Source organism: Olea europaea, chromosome 15 (assembly GCF_002742605.1).
Source record: "Olea europaea var. sylvestris chromosome 15, O_europaea_v1, whole genome shotgun sequence".
NCBI lineage: Eukaryota > Viridiplantae > Streptophyta > Magnoliopsida > Lamiales > Oleaceae > Olea > Olea europaea.
This window is the reverse complement of record NC_036251.1, coordinates 5,125,341-5,144,089: the sequence shown is the minus strand read 5'-3', so window position 1 is coordinate 5,144,089 and position 18,749 is coordinate 5,125,341. Positions and strand designations below refer to the sequence as shown.

The following is an 18,749-nucleotide window of genomic DNA, read 5'->3' as shown; positions in this document are numbered from 1 at the left end:
TATCAAAAGGAGTATCACTAAAAGTTCTGTATGTATTAGAGTCTTCCATAAGTTCTTTTGTATTACTATAGTCTGAATTTTCTGTATTTTCTGAATTATTTTCTTCTTTAATAATTCCTATTCTTATATTCTGTTCTTGATCATAATATAAATATTCAGATTCTGTAATTGTCTTATTAAGATACATTTGATCTTCAAGTTCTAATAATTCTTTATTATCTAAATTCATTCCTAGTTCTTTTGGATAAATTATTCTATCAAATTCTTCATCTATCAATTCTATATGAACTTGATTTTGAAATGGTTCATTTTGTTCTTCTTCAGGATTAGTTTCTTCTTCAAAATCATTCTGTCTTTGTACTTGATTATAATCTAAAAATCTTAAACTAGTTCTTCCATGAATATCCTTATAAGTCAATGCTTCTTGTGGTGCAATAATTGTTTCTTGATTTTCTAAAAACTTATCCATATCCCATTCTAATCCTGCTAATTGTTCTGATGAATATTCTTTAGGTTTGACCATATTAATTCCTTTACTACTCATTAGGTTTACTACTTTATTTATATAAATTTTATATTTTGTCTGGGAATTATTTGAACATCTTCCTAAAAATCCTATACTAATTAGTAAATTGTCTCCACTTTCTACCTCTTCATATCCTTTTGTTTGAATTTCTATTTTAATTTTATCTGAAAAGTCTTTAATAGTTAATAAAAAGTCTAGATTACAGTAAATTATTCCATTATTATTATTCATATCAACTTCTGTACTAGCAATCATACTTTTATCTATATTATTGATTCTTTCATCATATATAGTAATTAAAACTTTACATCCTAAATTTTTACTTTTTTTTAAAAAAAAAAAATTCTACACATTCCACTCTAATAATAACATAATCTATACAAAACTCGTGTAACGCACGTGTCAAAGATTATTTATATTATAAAATTAAATATACATATTTATCCTACCAAATCCTAAACATCTTCATTCATCCCATTTCATTTTCTCTCTCTATATCTCACCTCCAGCGGTCTTCGTCCATTTCATTTTCTATCTTCTCCTCTCCCTACTCTGAATACCTTTATACCTTCTATCTAATCTTTCAGCAGTTCATGGCACTGCGTCACAGCGTGTGACAGTACCTCGATTTAGTCGGCACTGCATCACCGCGAACGGTAGCAGGTGGTGGTCGTGGTGGCTACAGTGACTTGAAGAAATTGACTCATGACTGTGGGGATGATGATTCGACAGCTACAGTCGACGATTTGGTGTGGATCTAGAGTGAATGTGATGGTGGTGGTGGTTTTGATTTTAGATAACTTGGTGGAGGCAAGGTGCTATCGTAGTGGTGGTACCACCCTCGATGATGTTGCAGTTTTTGATATATATATATATATATATATATTTTCATTTGATCTGTTTAGTTTTGAGTTTTCTTGTGGTGGTTGGCATTTTTGTAAATAATGGTGGTGGTTGAGTAGACGGTGGTGTTGATGCAGTTGGTTGTTATGATGGTTACGATGGTGGAGGCGATGGTGTTGGAGGCGATGGTGCAACGTCGTGGTAGTATTTGGTTGTGGTGGTGCGGCGGCTGCAATGTCAATGGTGGTGGTAGTGTTAACAATGGCAGCGACGGTGTGGTTGTTACGGGTCACTATTGTGGTGGCGGTATAGTATGAAAGTGTTTGTGACCAATTATTTGAGGGTTCGTGAGTAATTGTGGGGAGCTAGTGGTGATGGTGGTTTTGGCGTCGATGGTGGTGGTGGTCGTGGTGCTATTGGAGGCAGTAGTAAGATAGTGATCACAAGTGTCAGTGGTAGTCACAAATTATTTAGTTGATTGTGATCATTATATTGGTTAATCTGTGACCAATAAAAAATATAAATTGTGACAAAAAAATAACATGTGACCTAAGAAATTGTTAATCTGTGATCGATAATTTTAAGAGTGGGCATGGTCCGATTCCAAATGGATCCGAACCGAAAACCAATGGGAATTTTAGAAATTGAACTATCGGTTCCATAGTTAGGTATGGAACCGAACCAAAAATTGTGACAAAAAAATAACATGTGACCTAAGAAATTATTAATCTCTGATCGATAATTTTAAGAATAGGCAGGCATGGTCCGATTCCAAAGGGATCCAAACCGAAAACCAATGAGAATTTTAGAAATTGAACTATTGGTTCCATAGTTTAGGTATGGAACCATGGAACCGAACCAATCGGTTCCGATTCGGTCTGGTCCGATTTTTTACATTGAAGATGTCAAAATAAAATGTTCGCTAATAAAAAATCTAAAGTTGCTATCAACGTGATACTTTTAACAAAATATAAAAGAACCGAACATACTATTCAAAGATTAAAAGAAAACTATACAAATTTAAAAACAATATCCAAATAATATAAATTACTATCATTAAGCAATTATCAATTTATATAAACTGCATAGTACTCCAATGATTAAACAAACTTCCATCAAAATTTAAATCCTACATTGAATTGGACACCCTTTGAAAATTTATTGCAACTTCTGGTTCTGCCGGTTATAATTTGTAGAAATCTAGATGAAAAGTTTTGATCGGATCAACAATTATATAATCAAAGAAAGACAAAATAAAAATTTCGCATCTTAAAAAATTCAATTATATATTGTAAATAAAGTTATTTAATCATAAATTTACCAAATATTCTAATTTAACATAAGAATCAATTAATCAAAGAATTATAAGAAGAGAGAAGGGAAGTGCTGAAATCTAAAATGAAGAAGGAACCCGATTATTTTTTATAAAAATAATTGAAGATTGAGTAATATATTTTACCAAAAAATAAAAAATTCTATGAGAACCGTCCGGTTCTCGATGGTTCCTATACTAGAATCGAGAACCGGACCGAAACCGATCGGTTCTTAATAATTTGACCCAAAATCAAATTGTTTTTTAGAAGATCTAAAATTGAATTGGCCGATTCTAAACGGTTCCGGTTCGGTTCCACCAATTCCGGGAAAAAAATGACCACTCCTAGATAATTTGATAATTTGTGATTATATAATAAGTTACGACTTATAATATTTGTAATTTATGACCCATAAATTTTTTAATTTGTGATCGATGAACAAACCGTGACCTATAAAATGTTTGATTTGTGATCATAAAATTAATGATTTGTGCTTAAAAAATAATAAGTGACTAACTAAATTATTAATTTGTGAACAAATTATATAGATTTGTGACTTAAATATATTTAATTAATTAAATCATCAATAAATATCTAATTTATGAAATTTGAAACTTATTTTCTTGATTTTGAAATGTATAATACTTAAATTCTTACTTATGAAATTTTTCCTTTTAACATTTGCCCATGCTTCACTAGTCAAGTAGACAAATGACCCTGCATCTTTTTTATCTTGGTATATCAATATCGATTTGATACGAGCTTTTGAAATTGGAATAAGTTTGACAGCAAATTTGGCAAGAATGTTAGACCATAAAAAAGCTATCATATCTCATTTAAGTTTGGTCAACCTCTTTCTAGGAAAATTGGAGATTATTTTTTCTCTTAGTTGGGTTCAAATTAGAAGAAATTCCATCTTCGGACGTCGTCTTGTGGGGCAAAAGAAACTTAAAACAAAATCAAAGCAAAATTCAAAAGCTGACACAGTGGATATATATGTATATATGTGCATGTAATCAACAACAAAAAGACATAAACAAGAATTTACTGAAAATAACTAAATTCCTAAAAACTCTTGTAAGTTTGCTGAAAATAAAAAGATGTTGAATTACAAAACTTAATTGCAGTAAAATAATTAAATCCCTGGATGGTGCCGCAGTTCAATGAGGGAAAAATAGGTGATGGTCGTTGTGGCCAGTAGCAAGGTGCAGAATTGAATGGGGAAGAACAACCCTTTATTATTATTATTTTAAATTATATTCTTACTTTTTTATACTTTTAATTCTATTTTTAATTTGTTTGGTCATGGTGATGGTGGGTGTAGGATAGGTGGGGTTAATTGGGATGATGAATTATTTTTTCTTTTATTTGTATGTTTTAATTTTTTTTCACGTGAGACTCATTTATACTTTTTAAACACTTGGAACTCTAACGACAATTTTTTTTTTATTTAATTTTTTTATGTACTCTTTCTTTCTTTTCTATTTGGTTATCTAAAAATGAAAGTAAATTAGTCATTTTACAATATTTAATGGTGAAATAAACGGTAATAACTTTTTGCACAAAAAAAGTGTCAATCTAAGTTTCAAATGTCAAAATTAAAAAATAGGAACGATTTGCACAACAAAGATAAACAATAAGGATGTTTTGCTCCAATTATTTATATTTGACTAAATGACCAACTTTACAAGAAAAAATGTTGAAATAAGGGTGCAAATATCAAATTTGAAACGGTAGGAACGACTTGCGCAATGAATACAAAAAATGAAAATATCTTGGGCTAATTACATGTGCAAGAATCCCGTTACAAAATTCAAATCACGTTGATAGAAAAGAGATACAGATGAAGCTTTTCAATGTTGGGAATTGTATGAAAATGTTTTTTTTTTAGGACGAGAAAATATAGCAAGAATGCTCTTTAATGTGAGGAAGTTGTGAAGTTTTCGAACTTGAACATCTGAAATAAGTTTACTCAATGCGCTTCAAGTACCAAGTCTGAAAGAGATTATGAGTCAGAAAACACTATGTTAGACGTACGGTCATAAGGAGTGTGACTAAGTCACATGAAGTGTAATTTTTTAAGCTTTCATATTTTTCAAATAAGTTTACTCAATGCCCTTTAAGTACCAAGTCTGTATGGGATAATGAGTCGGAAAACACTACATTAGACGTATGGTTATGAGGAGTGTGACCAAGTCAGATGAAGTGTAATTTTTGAAGCTTTTATAATTCTCTCTCTTTCTTCTTCGAATATATCCAATCCAGCTGAACCCCAGCAAACTTTTTTTTTTTTGTTTATTAAAATAAAACAGAGTTAATTGTTCCAATGGTCACCAAACTTTGGTCAATGTCTTTGATTATTCACTAAAATTTAAAATGTCGAATTTGGTCATTGAACTTAGATTAATATCTTGATTGCTCACTGAACTTAAGTCCATATCTTCGATTGCTCACTAAATTTTAAAAAATATTGTACATTATTCACTGAACTTTAGAATATGCGTACGTTACTCACTCAACAATTATGCCAGTGAGTAACGTACGACATTTTTCAAAATTCAGTGAATAATGTACAATATTTTTTAGAGTTCAGTGGCCAAAATTCGACTTTTTAAATTTCAGTGAGCAATTGAAGATATAAACCTAAGTTCAATAACCAAAATTCGACATTTTAAACTTCAGTGGTCAATCAAAGACGTGGACCTAAGTTCAGTGACCATTGGAACAATTAACTTAAATAAAACATGTCATATCAAGTGGTTTAATTAAAAAAGAATAAACGAAACTCACATTTTGCGAATCAAAATTGAAGTCGTTACAATCCACCTTCAATGAAGTAAAAAATAACATTCAATTGAAGAAGATAAATAATTCAGTTTACAAATTACCCAGAATAATACAATTAAACCAGCCACGTATATAAAGTTAGGGGGAAAGGGAAGAAGGCAACAAAACTTAATATTCAAAAAAGAAAAGAAAAGAAAACTAGGTGGAAAGTGCAACATAAACCAAGAAATTTCCTCTCTAAATTCAGTTAACTGGGAAAGAAAATGCAAGAAAAATATGATGTAAACTAACTATAATCATCATTTACAAATAGTTCAAATGGCTGGAATTTTGATTGGGTTATTGTGCGATCTTTCGATTTGTGAAAACAATTGGAGAATCAAGAAAAATATTTCATGGAGGCTTGAAAAGTTGAGAAGCGTGAGCCGATATGATATCAAACTTCAAGCCAGAACTATTGATAATACGAAGAAATACTTGGAAAGATGAAATTGAGAATGATTTTTTTTTTTTTTGGATTTGTAGGTTTAGGTTCTGCATAGTATTTTTCAGTTTGTAAAACAGCGGAGAGTAATATTATTCCCCCAATTTTGTAATATAACGTAGTTTTCAGTTTGACCTCTAATTTAAAGTAGCTTCCATAATAAGAGTTAATTGTTCCAATGGTCACTGAATTTAGATCCATGCCTTTGATTAATTATTGAAATTTAAAATGTCGAATTTTGATCACCAAACTTAGGTTCATGTCTTCGATTGCTTACTGAAGTTCAGTAACTATTGGAATAATTAACTCCCATAATAAGGGAGGAAATTGTTGGAAATGATCGGATAACCCATCCCTATTTCCAAAGTGACCTTTCACTGCTTTTTTAATTTAAAAAAAAAATCGAATTTAAAACTTAAAATCTCAAAATACCCCTCGGCTCTCACAAAATCGAATCTCACAAAACTAAAAAAGCAAGGACAGTTTCTAGTCGGTCGGAGAAGTTGCTATCCATTGTCGGTGAACAGTCTTGTTAAGGTAACCATTATTTGGTTGAATTAATATTTAGATTTTGGTTAAAGGTATGAATGATTTATTTGTTGGAGATTTTTTCAATATATTTTTGTTTATATAGTAAAATAGGGTTTATATAGTTTAAAAAATGGTTGGTTGTTTGAATTTGGAAGCTTTTCTTGTCGGAAATGGTGATTTTCTGACGAGAAAGCTTGAAGAAGCAGCCGGCATTTTTGGCTCAAACCCGGCTGTTAACAGTCGGGAAACAGTTGGTAATAGTCGGCCAAACCAACCGCGGTTTAGGCTGATTGTCGGCCACTTTTTTTTTGCCCAATTTTTTTCACATATAATTTAATTTTAAATTATTATTTTTATTTGGTTTTAATAAATAATAAATTATTTAGTTTGTCGAATTTAAATAAAATTATTACATTTAATTTTTGTTTTAATATTAATATTTATTTTTTCATTTTTTGTAAATAATAATTTGAAATAATTGTTGGGAAATTTTTAATTGTAATTTGAAATAATTGTTGCAAATTTAATTTGAAATTTAATATTTATTTTTATTTTTATTATTAGTTTTTGATAAATAATATTATTTTCATTCATCGAATTTAAATATTTTTTGAATTTGAATTGATTAAAAAAATTGTGATAATTGGGAAAAATTGACATTATTGATAATAGGATAAAAAAATTCACATTATTGATAATTTTAATTATTATAAATCTGCGTTTTGCGTATTGTAGTTACAAATTCGTTCGCTAAATTTTCTATTATTACTATTATCACTTGTACAATGTTCTAACATTTTGAATTTTTACAGGATGGATTATCATCTTGATGTAGAGTTGAGACAAATGCCAGGCAAAACTACGTGGAATAGTAGCTTTGATAGTTTCACAGCTGTGATTATTGATGCACTTCTATGTCGATTGCTGAGTCCAGTCGACAGCGATACCCTCCACTTCGCAATCGAGGGTAAAATCGCCAGTTTTTCGATGTTCGAGTTTGCTCTGATCATGTGATTAAAGATTACAGGCGATGAAGCAGTTGGTGATGGGACTCAGAGAAGAAATAGGTTTCATGACGCTTACTTCGAGGGACAGGGTATTGTGCTTTTTACACAGCTGTTGGACGCAATCAGGAGGTGTGATCAGATGTTAGACAGACTGAAGTTAGGTCTGGTCTACATCCTTGAGAGCGTGGTGTGGTGTCACCATAAGAAGACTGCGATTGACCTCTTCCGTTTGGAGATCGTTGACGACATCGATCGTTTCAACGACTATCCGTAGGTCGGAGATGTTTTGAGGACACTGTACACGTCTTCACCAGATCACACTCGAAGCCAAAGGGGGCAATGCGTAAGTACGACACTTATGGATTGCCCCTGACGGTGCAGGTAAATGGTTAACATAATGAATATTAAAATTATTTTCATATTGAATTTATATATAATAATTGTATATGTTGCAGATCTCGGCGTATGAGGTCGTCCCCATATTGGATGCTTGCTTTGCGAGGCGAGGGGAGACATGCTGCCCTCGAATGCACCATTGGAGAGCATCTCGATCGGAGGGATATCCCACTGGGAAACAATTATCGGCTATCCTTGGTGACCCTCAGATGAGTATTATGCATTTGTAATTTATATTGTACGTGATTTAACATCTGATTGCATGATCGTTAACCAGTTCAAATGTTAATATGTCAGCTTGTAATCATAACTGAGTTGACGCCATCGATGGAGGAGGACGATCAGGGTCTTGTACGTGAATTAGGCATTTTGCACACCCAAGACGACCATATGTCCGATCCGATCCACGATCGAGATTGGGTGAGAATTGGATAAAATCTATTGATTACCGTTTTGTATGAGTTAGCATTTACGGATTAAGTTAATAATTTGTAATGTTGTTGTTTGTGTAGGAGCGTGATCCAGTTGATCGACGATCACCTCCGTCGAGCGCATCACCACCTTCGCTGAATATGCCACCGACGGCATCTCCTCCACCGTCGAGGGCATCTCCTTTGCCTCCCCCGTCCAGAAACCTTTCATGTGGATCTCCGCACATAGTCAGGAGCACTATTTTGACGATTTGTATGTCCGTCTGAGCAGATTTATAGCGGGGCAAGTCGACGGGCTGCGTTGAGAGACGATCGAGTAGGTTGATGATCTGGGATGACAGTTGGTAGGAAGGGTCGAAGGTTTGTCGAATGAGACTGCAGCACTTCGAGGTGATATAGCCGGTAGGCGATGGGTTGACAGAGACTGTGATCGAGGGGGTGATCGAGAGGGTGATAGGGATGGGGGTGATAGAGATGGGGGTTTCTGGCAGTCATACATACATGATGATGATGCATGAAAATCATTTATTATATCCGTGGAGTGCGATGGGACGAGATCAGTGACAGAGGAGGGGGGCCCGTCGGGGAGGGAGACGATGGCAGATGAGAGAGTGGCCCCGTCGGAGACCATGGCAGATGAGGGGATGGAGGAGGTGACAGTGTATAAGGCAACAAAGCGTGCTGTTGACATACCAGATACGGTGGTCGGCAAGAGGTCGAGAGTGCCGTCACAGTACGTCGTCTCTCCTTTCACGGCTGAGGCGAAGAGGAGGAGGTTCATCGATGGGACCTACCCTAATCTGTTCCGGGAGGTCGACCATGCCAAGTGGAAAGCATTCGAGGCTGAGTGACGAAGAATGTTGCCCGAGTAAGTATTGTATGATTTAGTAGACTACTATAACTCATATATGCTTCGTTTAACGTTTTTCTATTTTATTTTCAGAGTCACGCACATGATAGCTGGAAGGACGATATTGGGCGCATACAAGTGATTCCATAATATCACCACTCAGAGGGCTTGGCTCGCCGACGATGCAAGTGAAATGTTATTGTTACTTTTTGTATACATTATGTTTAATTTGGTAAATGAAATAAGTATTTATGTCTTTGTTTTCCTTGATGTAACACATCGACATAATCATGGACTTGTTGCGCGATCGAGTTGAGAGATATCCACAATCATTCCACGAGCCTGACCGCATAATATTGAACACCGAGTTCTTCTGTGCCGTTACTATTGAGTATCAGTCCCTCCAGCTACTAAGTAACGAATACATGCTTCCCGCGTATATGCTCGAGTGGGTCATCGGGCTGTCACCAAGTGTTGGGGGAAAGCCATGGAAGGGTTGTACGCATTTGTACATTCTAGTTATCGTGAATCAGCACTGCATTGCATTAGAGATTGTGTTCCCTGATTCAACGATATATGTGTACGACCCTGATCATTCATGTCTGACACAGGGACAGCTCGAGCAGATCTTAGAGCCAGTGACTGTGATCGTTGCTATGATGGTTAGACGTGTGGGCTTGACTGTGGATGACAAACTAGCCATCGTGCGGGACACGACGACGACGAGACAGTCTATATCGTAAGCCTTTGTAATCTTTTTTTTTTAATTAAGTAATCAGTTCGAACGTAATTGGAACCAAACTAACACATATTTGTTTATTTGCGGGGGCGACTATGAGATTGTCGCAATCAAATACATAGAATTTTTAAGTGTAATACATAAGGTTGATGGAATCAACCAGTCATGGATACAGAATTGGCGAAATAAGTTAGCGTGTGAATTATACGAATTTAATTGTGATCCATAAATTATTTGTAAATATTTTTTGTAATTAATATTTGTAATTATTTTTTGTGATTATTTGTAACTATTTTTCGCAATTGTTTGTAATTATTCATGTAAATACTATTCATTTCAATGTAAATACTTTTCATTTCAATGGAAATACATATTGCTCTAACTGTCATTTAGGGGAACTTGACTTCTACAAAATTGACGAGTATGTTCTACTGATTTGCACCTTCTACACTTACGCGATTGAGAAAAATCTCCAATAGATGGTATTCTAGAAGTATTTGGGCATCCAGGACCACGTGGTTCAATGAGAGGTGGCGACAATTTATTGAACAGGCGAATATGATCAGGAACTTCCCACTCGGCTTCGTTTGGAAGCAAAAATATGGTTTCAACATACACAGTTCTCCAATTTTCAGCAGTGTAATAATGATAGCTCAATTTTCTCGCTGTAAATCCTAGATACATAGACACCGCAACTGCATGCTCACATGGAAAACTCTCTAATTGAAATTGTTTACAAGTGCATGTTTCATCACTTAAATCTACCATATATGCCGTATGACGTGCACATTCCACAGAGAAGCACGACTCGTTTAGTGGTTTGACATTTAACTTTCTCGCAGCATCTGCAGCCTTGAAGAGCTTTACCTCTTGTGTTGGGGCTAGCACACTTGTGCAATTATGTGATTCCAGACGTCGATCGTGAAACTACTGCTACAGCTTCGTACGGATATTCTCAATCAGTGCGAGAATGGGTAACTCGATCCCTCTTAAATAATGCATTGAGAGACTCCGCGTTGTTTGACGTCATCATGTTGTATCGATGTCCTGGAAAATATGAGCGCGCCCAATGTTCAATCCCCATTTTTTTTAGATAGTCCCATGCCGGGAATGATTTGCTTCCTATTTCAACCATGCACCTATTACACTCTTCAATACTGTAAGCTTCGGCTGCTCTCCTAAACAATGAAACGATGTTTTTGCCCCGATACCTGGTCTTCAAGTTGCCTTGTACGTAAAATACCCATGATGTGCATCGAGAAAAAAATCAGCAATACCATTTATTATAGACTGTCCCCGACGGTGACAAATGCAAGGTCATCGACAGATCATTCTCGTTATCAACTATGTCGAATGCAAGAGGGTAAATTTGAATGTTGGCACCTTGACATGTAGCAATAATCAACTTACCTTGGTATTTGGATTTCAGAGTTGTACCGTCGACTAGAATTAGGGGTCGCATAGCATTTCGAAATCTCCGAACGTATTGTCCAAGAGTCATAAAGAAGAATTTGAAGCAGTTATCGGCTTCCATCTCAATAAAAAATGCCGAGTTAGGATTAGTTTTCTCCATGTTATGGCAATACCTGACCAATTTAGCATTGTTTTCCTCTGCCGAGCCCATTAAATCCTCCAATGTACATTCTTTGGCCTTCTGGTAGCTTATGACTACTCCGTACTCTCGACGAATATCGTTAATGATGTCCGATGGTCTGTAGATTGTCCGTGGATCCTGATACTTGTGCATTATCTGTCGACCAATAAACCAAGTTCGGGCTTACCTGTGATCATTGCGACAAACTCCCACTTCATAAGTATGTTCTTGTGTATATTTGCGAATTACGAAGCACTCATTCGTATCCATTTTTGTTGCTCGCAAACGCCAATTGCAACTATCATCTACGCACGATAGCGTCAACAACGACCTATTCGATTTTTTCACTCTAAACTCGAAGTTATATTTCATTGCAATTAGGTGCACGGCTTCTTACAAATCTTTTTTTGTTTCAAACAGTTGCTCGATATACAAATCCTCATTATCAGGAACCACACGTGAGGAGTTAGAGGACGGTCTACTCGATCTAGCTCCCGAGGTGCCACCCCACTCAATTCACTGCCGGGATAAAGCAATCAAATCCTCGTTTGTAAAAGTATTTGCATTTTCATTCTCGTTGTCACGAGCAGCGGAGGGGATTCTATGTGTAACTATCTTTGGAATAACCACATCATCTTCACGAGCTATCTCCACCGTATCCAAAAAATCATTAGCATTGTGATCCCCACCTCCCGAGTCTTCTTGTTCATTTTCGACGACATCCTTTCTTACTAAAGTGACCCAAAGAGGAGTTGTGTGCTTATTGTTCAATTCAATCAGATAATTTACTTCATCAATAGAAGAAATCATTATAGGTGGAATCGAAACTGATGCATGCTCGCTGAATTTAGATTTCAATTCCATGTTGTACTGAGAAGGATCAATATTCAACTTGTTCTGTAAATCATTATAAAGTTCTGCATACGATGTACCTGATGATATGAAAATTGTGATACCACCACGTTTATCACTTGTCCATTTCCATACCCATTGATCTCTTTCGTCCAATTCGAAATTACCAAAGTAACAAACTGGGACTACAACCATATCTGCATGTCGAAACAAAATTTTTAATTACAAGAAAAATATCAACAGTAATAAAAATAACCCAAAAATGGAGGAAAAAAGAAAACAGTTGACAAACATCCGACTGTTAAACAGCCAGTCAAACAGTCGGCCAAATAGCTGACTGTTTGGTAGACTTTTTTTTTCGGCTTAAACAGCTGGTCAAACAGTCGATTAACGGGCGTCGGCATAAATATGCAGATGAATTTTTTCCAATCAAATACTTAAAAAATTACAAATCTATTAAATTTTTTTTTCTACTAATTATTAAATGTCGAAATACAATTATCGATTTAAATATACAATAATTTAATGAAAATAAGATTAAATTTGCGTATATAAACTTACCGAACTGACGAGATTGATGTCCACAAATTTTTCGACTTCCGATTTCAATAAACTTTTAATTTTCTGCAGTTGAAGCAAATGAAGGATGAGAGTGTTTTATCTATCTGTGTTGGAATAAACAGATAAGAAATGTAGGAAGTGTTTGATTTTTATTTGTTAAGTGAAAGGGTATTCCTGTCTTTTAAAAAAACTAACTTTTGTAATTATATAATGTATTTAAGGGCATTTTTGTCTTTTAACATTGGATAGGTCATTTTCATAATATTCCTTTATTGAGAAGTTAATGTGAAATTTAGATGATTTGATCAGGTTAATTTTAAAAGTATCCCATAATAACGCGGCACTCATGGAGCCCAACAAAATATGACTCGACCCAATACTTAACCGACCCGATCCAAGACTAAACTTTATCTGCTTAAGAGCCAGCAACTCTGGAAAAACTCCGACCTCCCCTCCTCTTCACGAGTGTAACTCGATCACTTCTTCAGAAACTGGAATTAATTGGCTATTAATGCAATATCATCTTCATCGGCAAAAATGGTTTCTCTTTCACCTTCTTGGTTGTATCAAGGTCTCAATTTCTGCTTTACACTTCTCGCCTTAGTACCATGACAATCGTATCCACTTCCTTACCATGTTTATTCGTCTGTGTTGCAGATGGAGTACTGAGAAGTATGGATTCTGTGGATGGCGTTGTTGCTAAGAGGTTATATTTCAACAATTTGAAGGTTCGTTTTAGTTTTTATACTTATTCTACTGTGTATAAATGTGTTGAGGAATGGGAATCCTGTATTGCTTTTTCTCAAATTTCTATTTTAGTTGTGTGTTTGGGTTATGTTTATTTTATGCTTATGCGTATTTATAGCAGTGTAATGATTTGTAGGATTCTAGATATGTGTAATTATTCTCTTGGTAAACTAGTATATATATACGAATAGGGAAGCTTCGTTACTGGACTCGTTTAAGACTAAAGGGTGTTTGAATTTGCTGATTTTTGTTATTCATGCAGGTTTCCTTAATCCTACTCTGATTTAGAACTGCAAATTCATTTTTTAATGTTCAGAATTTTTTTTATTTTTTATTTATTTTCAAAATTTATCTTTGCAAGTCGTGGCCTTCATTGTTTTCAAACTGCTCGGCTAAATTTTCTTCTATGGTACGCTTTCCCATTTTTCTAAGTTTTCCCTAGAAAACGAGGTCTGTGATGGTTAAAATATTATATTCTAGCCTCACCTTCAAGTTTTTTACTTTCCTTTCTTTTTATGTTGTTAGGGTCTGCCTATTATAATGTTGAATTCTGCTCGCTGCAATTTTTCATCTGAAAATGTTGCAAATTGTATAGGCTCCTAAATATTTTTTATCATCTCTAAAATTTGAGCCATGGTCCTGGTAGAATTAGCAAACTGCAATTTTGAAACAGCATATGTGAGTGTGTTCTGCTATACATTTTGCATGGCATGTGTCTTGCGCGGTTCAATCACTCATTTTTAAGTGTATGAATCAAAGTTCTGCAGGTGATATAACTTTAAAGGATAAATCAAAATGCCAAGCTTTGATGTTGTTTATTGCCACCTCTCTTTCTTATTTGAGTATATTGCTCTATTTCTTAATCTTGGGACATCCAGATATCATTTGCAGGTTCATTTCCTGCATCATTATGGAAGTTTAAAGTTGGCATCACGAGTCCACTTAAAAGATCTCCTTTACTTCCTTGTATAAAGTGTGAGAATAGTGATAAGAGTGGCTCTTTCAAGCGTGTGTCGGTTGAGCGAGCGCCATATCACAGTTATATGGACTCTACATCTGGACAGGTCGAGCCGGCATCTGGTGCTCGTGCAAGTATTCCAGGGCAAGATTACTGGCCGGAAGGCACTGCTGATCGTGTGAGGGCTGCAAGGGCTCCTGAACCAACAGATGTGTCAACTGGAGTTTCATCTTTTGGTAAAAATCCCGGAAGTAGGCGGAAAAAGTACAAGTCTTCGCCTGCTGCTACTGAGTCTTCAGAAACAAATGTAGTTGTAAATGATTCGGTGGAACCTGAGACTCCAGAGTATGCATCAGAAGACCCTAAAGATGTCTTATCAGAGTATGTTGTTTATAAGACAGGACCTGAGGAAGAAGAATTAACTGGCTATGAACTGGACAAGAAGCTTGGACGTCCTCATTCTTTTGTTGATCCAAAAGCTAAGAAGCCAATAGAGGAACCACTCACAAGTGAAGAGCTGTGGTGGAACTGGAGAACACCAGACAAAGAACAATGGTCTAGATGGCAGCGGAGACGCCCAGATGTTGAAACAGTCTGTCCTTCCTTCTTCTCTTCTGTCCAAAAAATAAAAATGAATAACTAAATGAAGAAAGAGAATAATAGAGCAACACAGTTATCAATTAAGTTAGGTTGATATCTATAATAGAATAAAATACTGTGCTTGCACTGGTATAGCACCCTGGCGTCCTGTGCGGTGTTTCTGAGAGCTAACCATATCCTTTTGTAAAATGAGATTTCACATTTGCATTGATAGGTAGAAATGGTAATTTTACTTGATAATGTTATATTCTTTATCAGAGTATAAATGAAATCAAGTTGTTGTACCAGAGTATAAATGCATTCAAGTTGTACGCATGCTTGCGTAATGATTTAGTTGCATAAACAGCTATAGTTTGAGGTTTTCGTTGGATCTTTTTAACCTTAATGGGACATATCGGGTGAATTGTCAAGTAATGGCAGACAAAATTTAGGAAACTTCTTGAATTGTGAATTCTACAAATAATTAAGTTATAAGGGGGAAGTAGAAGATGTTATAGATATGAAAATGATGCGACAATTTTTCCTTTTGATTATGCATTACTATTTTGTACTCAATGCATGTGAGTCGCTTAGATGGAACAACACATTTTCTGCGGTTAGTTTTCTAACTAACGATTTCTTTTCACGAAAGCAACTTTTGTTACTCCGAGTACCAACTATTTGTCTTATAGGTTTGCAGGCTGATTTTTGGGGAATCCTTTAAGAGTCTAATACACAAGCGTGCTTTACATTCCTCTGATGTCCAATATTGTTTTGGTTTAAATTTTTGTGATTGATCTTAGCCAGTAACATAAGTATTATTTTGGTGTCAGGTGTTTCTCAAAGCTATGGCAGAAACTGGGCAAGTAACCCTTTACGGTGACCACCCAACACTGACCGAGTGTTCTCTTTACAGAGCAAGACGGCATATTTATAAAGAAGAGAGGTATAAATTTTATTCAGATTCAATTGGTGCACTTATTTCTTTAATTCCTCATTGGTTATTTGGATTTCAGCAAATTCATCCAGATTACACTGCAAGTATTGTTTATGTCTGCATACCTCGTGGCTGGAAGTTGAAGCATCAGTAGTCCAAGAAAATCCTATGATATGCATTTCTTCTTTTAATTCAAAGTAACCTTCTATTGTTGTATAAAAGCCCTTTATCTTGATGGAGAAATCCAGCCTTCTAAGATAGTTTATTATTTTTACTTAGTCCAAATATTGAAAAGATCAAATTATTTGCTCCTGGTTTTTGTTCCTTTACCCAACTTGCTTTGTGATCTGATCCACCAAAATTAAGTTGGTTAGTCTTAAGATTTGACATTGAGATCTATGAAATGATTCTTCAGGCTGCAAGCTGAACAAGAAAAACTGGAAAAGATAGGTCCTGTGGCGTACTATTCAGAATGGGTTAAAGCTTGGAAAAGAGACACGTTACACGAAGCTGTTCAAAAGCATTTTGAAGAGACAGGTGAAGATGAGAACACCCAACTGATTGAGATGTTCATGCATCAGACAGATCGAGAATATCGCATCATGATGGGTACTGATATTCGCATTCATCGGGATCCTTTGGCAATGAGAATGCGCGAAGATCAAATAAAACAAAGTATATGCTTCTCTTTATCTCCTTCCCCTTTCTCTTCTTCATTCGAAAACTCTAATTATTGAAGTTGTAACATTTATTGACACGTATATGTTTTCACTAGCAGTCATAAATGTGAAGTCTCCTTGTTTTCCTCTGTTTCATCTATATTACTTAATTTGTCTGTTTGCCTTTGCAGTATGGGGTGGAGATCCAGTTTACCCAACTGTGAACTATATTCAGGATCCAAATGAGGTGATTGATTACAGGGGTCCAGATTTTCACGAACCAACTCCGAATATGCTCCCTTATCTTAAAGAGGTTTGATGCAAATTGCTGAAACTCAAAGATCTTTTACTTTAAATGAGCAGTTCATCTCTTCCCATTCTGGCTATATAACACTATTGACTCTCTTCAAACCCAAATTCGCCTTTTCACAATCTAGTTTCATTTTTGCTCAACCACCTTTACAAAAGAATATTTTGACTTGAAAACTTGGCTTCTTTCATTTCTAAAAGCATTATGGAAAGAAATTTTTTTGAGAACTTAAAAGCTCATTTCAACTGCATAGAGATATGTGGTTTCAGTTGTTGTATGATCTCTTAAGTGACCATCACACTTAACGGATTTCTTAAATATGCATTTTGAGTTTCTATTACGATTTCTCAATTAGAAATTATTCATTTGATAAATGTGTACAATAACTCTCATCAGCATGGGAAAATAATATCTAGAGAAGAGCTCGAGAAAATCCTGGCTAAGGAGAAGACAGAAGAACTTGAGGTGAGAACACAGCGATTACACATTTTTCTATCATTCGAGTAATTTATGCAGCAAATAAGAATCTGTAATTTACTTATTTAAATTTTTCAGTAGGCAATATAGTCCTCTATATGTTCAGTTTCGTTTCTGTTTCCACTTTATTCTGTGTCTTTTAGCTTCCTCTCTTTTGCGACAGTTAACAGATATGGATGAAGCTATGGCAAGAGCGGTTGACATTGGTGAAAATGATGTGAGATTATTGCCCTCTCCCCTGTGAATTCTCTAAATTTGTTTCATGTATTTGAACTTAAAATCTCTTCATGCTGCAGTATGATTGATTGTACCTTGAGACCATGAGCTGTTTATGTTAGTTGTCAAAGTGATTTTGTTTTTTCATGCGTTCTTACCACAGGATGAAGGAGAGGACAGTGAGGTTGAAGGTGATAATGAAGAGAAAATTACACGCAATTGGAGTGTTTTAAAAAGTAATCCTGAATTGCAGAAGTCAAAGGTGATTTTTCTAAAATTTAAAATTGATTTGTGTATGAGTGTCAATTGGCTGAGTTAGAGCATGTTTGAAGATAAAAATTTTCTTACGAGTAACTTAATTTTTTAAGGCTAAGCCAAACATGTTCTTAGTGCTGTATTTCTGAGAATTGTACGTGACACGCACTTCCTTCTTAGCCGCAGGGCAAACCAAAAAAGAAGAATATGTCTGTGGATGAAGCTGTAGACGATTCTGAGAACTTGACGGACTTTCTTTTGGACTTCGAAGAAGAAGAGTAATTTTTTGGTTCGAAAATTTTTTAGGTATGGTGGTTTGACTTGGTTAAAGTTGAAAATGGGTGGTCATTTCATACATTTGTAGATGCTTTTTTCTATGTTGTGGTTGTTAAACATGCATTTACAATATATGCATACAAATTATGATAATCTTGATGTGATCATAAGATCCAGATGTTGAACATCTTGCATGAAAGTTTTGAAAAAGAATCTGGTTCTTGGGTATAATTTTCTCTTATTGGCAATTTATACCATTATCTCTTTACACTGGGCTAGATATCATCCAGAAGATGAAGTTTTGTTATTTTATATCTGGCTTTTAAATAGACCTTAGTTTCAATTAAAATTCGGCTAAAAAAATTGTGCTTATGTTCATTTGTAAACTCTGAATTGCTTTAGTTGCAGGCAAAAAAGATGG

At 35.0% G+C, this 18,749-nt stretch overlaps 2 protein-coding genes across 6 annotated transcripts in view; one reads left to right on the top strand and one right to left on the bottom strand.

Annotated features, from left to right (window-relative positions):
- Positions 1 to 13,316: 13,316 nt before the first annotated feature.
- Positions 13,317 to 18,749, top strand: LOC111409907 (protein PLASTID TRANSCRIPTIONALLY ACTIVE 12, chloroplastic). 5 transcript variants are annotated; one of them, XM_023040017.1, is made up of 11 exons: positions 13,317 to 13,454; positions 13,572 to 13,642; positions 14,540 to 15,211; positions 16,032 to 16,144; positions 16,551 to 16,810; positions 16,986 to 17,107; positions 17,501 to 17,569; positions 17,745 to 17,798; positions 17,961 to 18,059; positions 18,233 to 18,358; positions 18,731 to 18,749. In XM_023040017.1, the coding sequence occupies exons 2-10, from the start codon at positions 13,589 to 13,591 to the stop codon at positions 18,332 to 18,334; spliced, it is 1,545 nt and encodes a 514-aa protein (XP_022895785.1). In that variant the 5' UTR covers positions 13,317 to 13,454; positions 13,572 to 13,588; the 3' UTR covers positions 18,335 to 18,358; positions 18,731 to 18,749. The 5 variants fall into 5 exon arrangements, with proteins under 5 accessions (XP_022895785.1, XP_022895784.1, XP_022895782.1 ...); XM_023040016.1 differs by having other exon boundaries at positions 13,325 to 13,485; positions 18,239 to 18,358; XM_023040014.1 differs by having other exon boundaries at positions 13,325 to 13,485; positions 18,737 to 18,749.
- The window catches only part of LOC111411137, a 4,316-nt gene continuing 4,152 nt past the window's right edge, over positions 18,586 to 18,749 (bottom strand). The window contains exon 7 of the mRNA XM_023041698.1: positions 18,586 to 18,603. Coding sequence (XP_022897466.1) covers positions 18,586 to 18,603 — 18 coding nt within the window. The remainder of the gene's footprint in view (positions 18,604 to 18,749) is intronic.

Coding starts and splice junctions, on each gene's coding strand:
- LOC111409907 (XM_023040014.1), top strand. CDS start 13,452: ATGGTTTCTCTTTCACCTTCTTGGTTGTATCAAG. Junction 13,486..13,571: donor ACCTTCTTGGTTGTATCAAG/GTCTCAATTTCT, acceptor TCTGTGTTGCAG/ATGGAGTACTGAGAAGTATG. Junction 17,570..17,744: donor AGAAGACAGAAGAACTTGAG/GTGAGAACACAG, acceptor CTTTTGCGACAG/TTAACAGATATGGATGAAGC.